Genomic DNA, 7,285 nt, shown 5'->3' on the forward strand with positions numbered 1-7,285 from the left:
GGGTGCTGGTAAATATTTGGGCGAAAACTTAGAAAATGGTTGGGGCCGGAAGGAAATGAGGCTCGACTTCCAAATACCCGACCACGCGCGGAGAAGAACCCACTGTCCCCTCCGAATAAGGTGACGGTGAGCAGGACTCCTCAAAACCGTGCAGAACCCCCGGCTGGCGGTGTGATCCCTGCGAGTGTGTGTGTGAGTGTGAGTGTGTGTGAGCATGCGCGTGAGCATGCGTGCGTGCGTGCACATGCATATGTGTGTGTGCATGTGTGCGTGTGCACATGCATATGTGTGTGCATGTGTGCGTGTGTGCACATGCATGTGTGCATGTGTTACCAAGTATGGGTGAGAATGTGTGCATGTGTGTGTGCGTGCGTGAGTGTAAGCATGTGTGTGTACGCGTGCATGTGTGAGCATGCGCACACACACATGTATGTGTGTGAGCGTGCGTGCACATGCATATATGTGTGTGAGCATGTGTGCATGCGTGTGCACACATACATGTATGTGCGTGTGTGCATGTGTGCTCGTGTGTGCATGCATGCATGTGTGTGCATGTGAGCAAGTATGGGCGAGAATGTGTGTGTGTACGTGTGCATGTGTGAGCGTGTGTTCACATGCATGCATGTTTGTGCATGTGTGCGCACGTGCGTGTGTGAGCATGTGTGCACGCACATGTATGTTGCGTGTGTGAGCAAATATGGGCGAGAATGTGTGTGTGCACGTGTGCGCATGTGTGTACATGTGCATGTATGAACATGCATGCACACGCATGTGTGAGCGTGCATGCACATGCATGTGTGTGTGAGCATGCGTGCACGTGTGTGTGCATGTGTGTGCGCGCGTGTGCGTGTGTGCATGTGCGTGTGAAAGGTGCGACTTCCATTTCCCATAAAACTTCGCGAGTGACGAGCGCATCCGGGCGGGTCCCAGGCCACTCCGCCTGCGTCTGCGGAGAGCGAGTCTCACGCACACAGGTCTTTGTAGCTGGCGTGAGCACCGGCCCGACGGAGGGAGCTGAAATCGGGGCGCCCCACGGAGATCGGGGCGATTCACGGAGGCATCTGCGAGAGCCACCATTTCAAGATGCCAACGGGCCAAAAGTTAAGTCAGTCTCGGCCTCGCCCCGGCCGCTCAGGCGTCCTCGAGGACCCGGACGCCACCGCAGGGGGCCAGGTTTGCTCTTTGCAATCGGCGCCTCTGTTCGAGGCACTTCGACTTGGAGCGAGGCCCGCGAAGGCGTTTACACGCCCTCCCCAGGGGCGCGGAGCGCACCTCGCTGGCGATTCGGAACTGTCGCTGCCCTCTGAAGCCGAAGCTTCGGGTCTTTAGTTGGTGGCTGTAAATGGCCTAAACCATGGTCTATATAAATCATTGTAGTGCGTAGACTACATATTTTCCTACAGATCTATCAGGTTTTAAGATAAAAAAATCTGTGTGCTTGGCGAAGGACTTTGGCCACAGAGAAGGGGGTGACGCGTGGACGAGCTGCGGGAAGGGAGGGGCATGAGGCAGGGAGGGGACAGGGCACGGAAACCGAGCACTCGGCCCACATGGAGGCCGCCGTGAGTCCACGGGGTGGGCCCTGCCCTGACGGAGCAGGCCGCTGCCCCCATGCGTCCACCTGCCCTTGCCCCAGAGGGACTAGGCGCGAGGGGCCGGGACGGCACCCCAACCTCGCCCCACCTCGCTGGGTGGGAGGGTGAGGAGGGACAAACCCCCTGCACAGGAAGAGGCATCCGACCTGGACGGCGACTGCGGCTCCAAAGGGGACAGAAGTCAGTGTCAGGGAGTGGAAGTGACCGCCCCGCAGAGGGCGACTCCGTGTGGCGACACCTCAGGACCCAGGTGCCAAGGGAGGGGAGGGGCTCTGCCGGCCCGACACCCAGTGCCCATGGCAGGGCGGCTCAGACGCTGGCCGGCCGCTGAGGAGTCTCCACCGCGCCCCGAGCCGGTGGCCTCGGTGAGCAGCGCTCCGTGCGGCGTGGCCTGTACGCGGTTCCAGTGACTGCGGCGTCACAGCCGGTCCCTGTGTCCTGAGGGTCCCGGGCCAGGCCGGGTGGTGCCCGAGCACGCTCAGTGACACGCTTCCAGGGACCTGAGCAGTCGGCCCGCTTAGGAGGCAGTCGGCACCCTCGAGAGAGGCTCGTCCGCCCCTGGGGTTCTCTAAGGACCCCGAGAATCTGGGGTGGGTGGTGAGGAGGGCAGAAGGGAGCACGGGGCGGGGGGCGCCGGGGCCCCCAGCACCCAGCACAGCCTGAGGGGCGGGAGAGGCGGAGCGCGGGCTCCAGGCGCCTTTATCACCCAGGGGGAGCCCGGCGGCCGGGGTCTCCCCGATGGCGGCTGTGCCCGGTCGGCCCTCCGGGAATCAGCTGGGCGGACGGGGACCACGGGGTTCACGGGGTCAGTCAGCCCGATCTGTTCATCCCGACGCAGCGAACAGATGACCCACGCCGACCATCGGGGTCCCCGGCACAAACGAGGTCATCAGCCATAAAGTACGGGTCAGTCACAGCTCGATATGCAAATTAGGCATGGACCCCTGGGGCCTCCAGGCTCTGACACACCGGTGACCCGGTGACACACCGGTGACCCAAGAGACTGTCCAGAGCATCAGGGGGCCACGGGAAGGGGCTCCGAGGAAACGTGCTCCTCGGGGAGCAGTGTGCTGTGGGGGTGCCACGACCCCGGTTCCGCTCCAATAACTTCGAGAGAAACGATGACGGTCAACACGGCACCGCTGATGGTCAGCAAACTGGGTTCGCGGAGGATGGACGGACCCGGACCAGGCCCGTCCTCCCGGCATTCGAAATGTCACTCCGGGGGGACCCGTCCCGTCACCCAAGTGCAGAAGGCAAAGCTCTCCTCCTCGCTCCCCAGATTCCAGGGTGTCTCTCCGGGTCCCCCGATCCCCACAGACTGTGTCCCACGGGGCTCCCGACACACTGCCAACCGAGGCCTCCTCCGACTTCTGACCGTGACCTTTTGAAAAAGATTTTCTGCACTTTCCTTCGGGGTAAAGAGAATTCGGTTCACTGCTCGCACGCATTTTTAAGCAGTCAAGCTCAGGACCAAAAAAAAAAAAAAAAAATCACTCGTAGAAAGAAAAAAGAAGGAATCATATAAATCTATGTCGTTTAAAAAGTATCAGATGCTGCACGCCAGACTCCACGGCCACGGGAAACCGTCAAGTTTCATTTTCCGGACGTCTCTTGAAAGGCAAAACCGACCGCCATCCGCGCCCCGTCCGACCGTGCGCACCCGCTTCCCACGCGTCAGCGGCAGGACAGCGACCCCGTCAAAATAAATGGAAAACGAGGATTTTCCCTTTGGAGGGAAAAATCCACGATCCTTTCAACGCGTCCCGGCAGAGATTCCTCCTCGCCCTCGACCTACCTGGGCGAACTAAGAACCGAAAGGAACGAACGCGTTCGCAAACCAAAAAAAAAGGCGCGGGCGACACGCGCGGACGGGCGGGGCCCGCGGCCGTCACCTTCAGGGCCAGCCGCACGGCGTCGCAGTCCTCCCGCAGAGGGTTCAGCTTCAGCGTGTCCCCCAGGTTGCTGCAGCCGGGTGACCGGTGCTGTGCTTCGCAGCAGACGCACACCTCCACCCCGTCGAACTTGATCTAGACGGGAAGAGACAGACTCCCGGTGAGAACGGCGTTCCGCCCTCAACGCGCCCCGCTTCCGGGCGCCCCGTTTCCGCCGTCTCTGAGGAACAGAGCCAGCGGGATTTGGGGCGGCTCAAGCCGTGGAAAAAACGCCACGACGGGTTACTTCAGACTCCTGCTTTTAAAGCGATGACTACGAAAGAAAAAATAAATCTAGAGCCAACAAAGCTAGACGGTTAGAGAAATTATAGATGAATCAGAGAAAGTATAAAAGGAACGTAAAGGGGAAATGGCTCGTGTTGATCGTGCGTCCCCCCGAGAGCTGCCTGCTTCTCCTCCGAGCCCCACCTGTGCAGGAGACCGACTTTATCCCCAGCTGCAGTGACCTGCGCCCTGTGCCCCCCCAGGGCAGCCACCACATCTCACCGCGACAGCGTTCACATGCCGATGAGCTGCGGGCATTCAATAAACGCTCCGTCGTTAAAAATGCCTTGGAGAATTAAAATCCATGAGAAGGAAAAAAAATGCAATTCGAGTGGTTTTGAAGGCCCGGAGCCTGGGAGGTCACCCGCAGGGCACGCCCGAGTCCCGCCTGCAGCCAGGGTCCAGCCCTGAGTGCGAGGCCACGGTGTCCCCAGCTCACCGGCCGTGCCCAGCCAGCCTCATTCGCTCAGGCCCAAGACTGGGTGGGGGGTGGGCCCTGCCCGCAAACACAGGGGCATCCTTAGGTCGAGAGCGGTGTCCGTCACAGCGAAATCATCGACCCCAAACCTTTGGAGAGTTTGTCCTTTACCCATTTAGGCTTCATTTCCGATCTTTTAATGCGATCAGGAACAATGATGATTTTCTTTCCGGATGTCTACGCGTTTGAGTGAGTGGCGGGGAGGGGACCACTTGGGTGTCTGGGATTGTCCTGTAGAGACTGGCCCCCCGTCGGGGGATGAGAACCGAGGGCTGGAGGAGGGGGCCTGGCTCGGGGACGTGGCGGGGCCTGCACAGACCCCCGCCCGAGGCCTCGGTCCCCCCGCCTCCGAGCCACAGACACACGCGGTGTCCAGAGCGGGCAGGAGCGGACGTTCTGGGGACAGGGTCCAGGCTCAGCGGGGTCACCTGCGGGCAGCTGGCCGGCCCGGCCCAGTGGGGAGGCTGTGTCTCCCGCAGCACGGTTTGGGCCAGCGTCCCTTTGCTGGCTGTGTAGCCTCCAAATTTAGTTTCTGGCCATCCCGGGGTCAGATAATAATTCCTTCTAGGTAAAAACCAGCTTGAGTTGGTTTCTTCACAACTCAGAACCCTGCCCGATGCGTAGCGCCTGAATCGGGGGCGCCTGGCCCGCTCCCAGATGGAAGATGCAAACCCCTAAAGATACCAGACCTCCCCAAGGAACGCACACAACACCGCATTCCAAGCAGACGGAGCTCGGCAGGAGGATTTTTAAGATGTCACGGAATGACTAATGTGCCAGGATTCCTAAAACTATTTGAAAAAGAATGATAATGGGAAGAATGGATGATGTAAGTGACATCAAACTTATTCTCAAGATGCTCTAATCAAGACACCGGGTAATGGCTTCAAAACAGCTCAAGTTCAACGGGAAAGAATAATTTCAGAAATCGGATCGATCATCTACAGGAAGTTAGTATAAGAAAAAACCAGCATTTTAATTCAGTAGGAAAAAGAGAGTTTCTTAATGAAGGCTGCTGGCAAAGTAGGTTATTCATCTATAACTGCCTGAAAACACAGAGGAATAAAATACATTCGACTGAGAATCTAAATTTAAAACATTTAAAATACAGGAAAATGTAAAAGAATTTGCATAAACACGGACTATAAAGTCCTTTGAAAATAAACCGAGACTCTCAGAAGCTATAAATTCTCAAAACAAGAGACGGAACAGGACAGCGCCTCTGGCCAGCTGGGCCTGGGGCGGGGCCCCCAGGACACGCGCGTTCCCCAGCGAGGCTGCGAAGCTTCCAGGCTGTGGGTCTGGAGCCCCTGGATGTGTTCTCGGGAGAGAGCAAAGAGCTAACACCCCTAAGAGCACCGACAGCGAAAATGGACAAAAACGCACGTGCAAAGGGCGTTAAACTGAGGACGTGCAAGAAATAACTTTATTCCGGCAAACTGGAAAATCTGGAAAAAAGAATTTTCTACGAAAACACGAATAGACTACGTGTGTACAAACGCGCCCCTAGTTTCGAATACCTGTAGGGTTCTACCCCTTTGACAGACATCCTCCTGAAGCTGTAGACACCTGCCCGACCCGGCCCCAGGGGAGGTTTTCCAAAACACGGGCGGGATGAGGTAGGACTACGCGCCCCTCGAGCTGGTGGAGACTCAGGAGCCTCCGCGAAGACCCCAGAAACGCCCGTGATCGTGAGTCACGCTACGACGCAAGGGACCCTGAACACCGCACTCTGAGAGAAGTAAGTCGGACACAGAAGCCACACGGAAAATCCGTGGAGACAAAAGGGGCTGTTTATGTCACGGTCACCTGGGCCCGCACCTGTGTTTTTCCAACCCAAAACCCTTTCTAATTAGAGGCGGCACACACAGGGACGGTGTGCTATGTCCTGTCACCTGCCAAACCCGGTGAGCTCTGATTCTGCCGTGCCCAGATCTGCGCCCCAATCGGACATCTCTAGGCTTCTCCCAGGCTCTTTGTCACGTGCCTGTGTCCTTAGAGCAAAAAACAGGGTGGCTTCAGATCCAACACCTGGGTGTGCGTTTGGGTGCAGGGCAGGTCAGCACCCTCCTCACTCTTGTCAGCCTCTCCCCCGCGTGACGCACGTGTCCTGCTCGGTGACACCAGGGTACAGACTTCCCAAAGTAACTGGTAAAGGACAAGTAGCTCCAGCAGAGGCCACCCGAGTGCCCTACAGTTAGGGGCCTGTTACATGATGCGTGGAACTTGCACCCATAGAATATAACTCGGGAGTTCAAAGAATTAACTAGATCGGAGGCTGGTTCTCTATTTTGCTCATGGAAGCGCACGGGCTGGCAGGGGAGAGTTAAAGAATTTTTATACTTCTGTATTTGGGGGATTTTATTATGAATACATTTCATTGGTACTTTAAATTTTCAGATAAATAAAACAAAAATTTCTAGCGAAACTTGTCAAGAAAGGAAGATAAAATATAAAGCAGGATGAATACAAATAAAAGGAACAGGAACTTAAAGTTGCCAGAAATATTTTAAGACAATTCAATGCGTTGCTTCACATTAATAAACGTAGAAAGGCCAATAGTACAATGAAAAACTGTTAAAATATATTGTCAAAAGTGATTCCAATGCTGAAAAAAAATTGAAAAAAATCTGGAAGAAGAAAAAATGATGCCTCATAAGAATTGCATAAAATAGCGCCAGAGCCAGAGAATTATATATCGAGTGTCGACATCCATCAAGGAACAGAAAATTCCTTAGACTTGAGTTTCTCAACCCATTTTTAGAAAAATGGCTATCATCGTGCAACAAAATAGGGAGGGGCAGGAGAGAAATGAAAACTACAAATTAACTGCATTGATGACTACGATGAAAAATCACAAATAAGATATTAGCAGATAAATTCGTATTTTAAAAGACCGTGAATCAAAAACAGACGCTGGGCTTACAGCCACCTGCTCCAATAACAGCTGTTCATACCGAGCCGGCTTAAAAACCCTTTTGATTTCAAAAAAA

The 7,285-nt window shown here is 55.5% G+C and overlaps 1 protein-coding gene across 1 annotated transcript in view; it reads right to left on the reverse strand.

Moving 5' to 3' along the window:
* Positions 1-7,285, reverse strand: part of FAM189A1 (family with sequence similarity 189 member A1) — a gene marked incomplete at its 5' end in the record, with an annotated part of 33,850 nt that overhangs the window by 20,131 nt on the left and 6,434 nt on the right. Inside the window, one exon of the mRNA XM_015585703.1 lies at positions 3,491-3,625. Coding sequence (XP_015441189.1) covers positions 3,491-3,625 — 135 coding nt within the window. The remainder of the gene's footprint in view (positions 1-3,490; positions 3,626-7,285) is intronic.

The sequence above is a fragment of the Pteropus alecto genome, unplaced genomic scaffold (genome assembly GCF_000325575.1).
Source record: "Pteropus alecto unplaced genomic scaffold, ASM32557v1 scaffold102, whole genome shotgun sequence".
NCBI classification, from domain to species: Eukaryota; Metazoa; Chordata; class Mammalia; order Chiroptera; family Pteropodidae; genus Pteropus; species Pteropus alecto.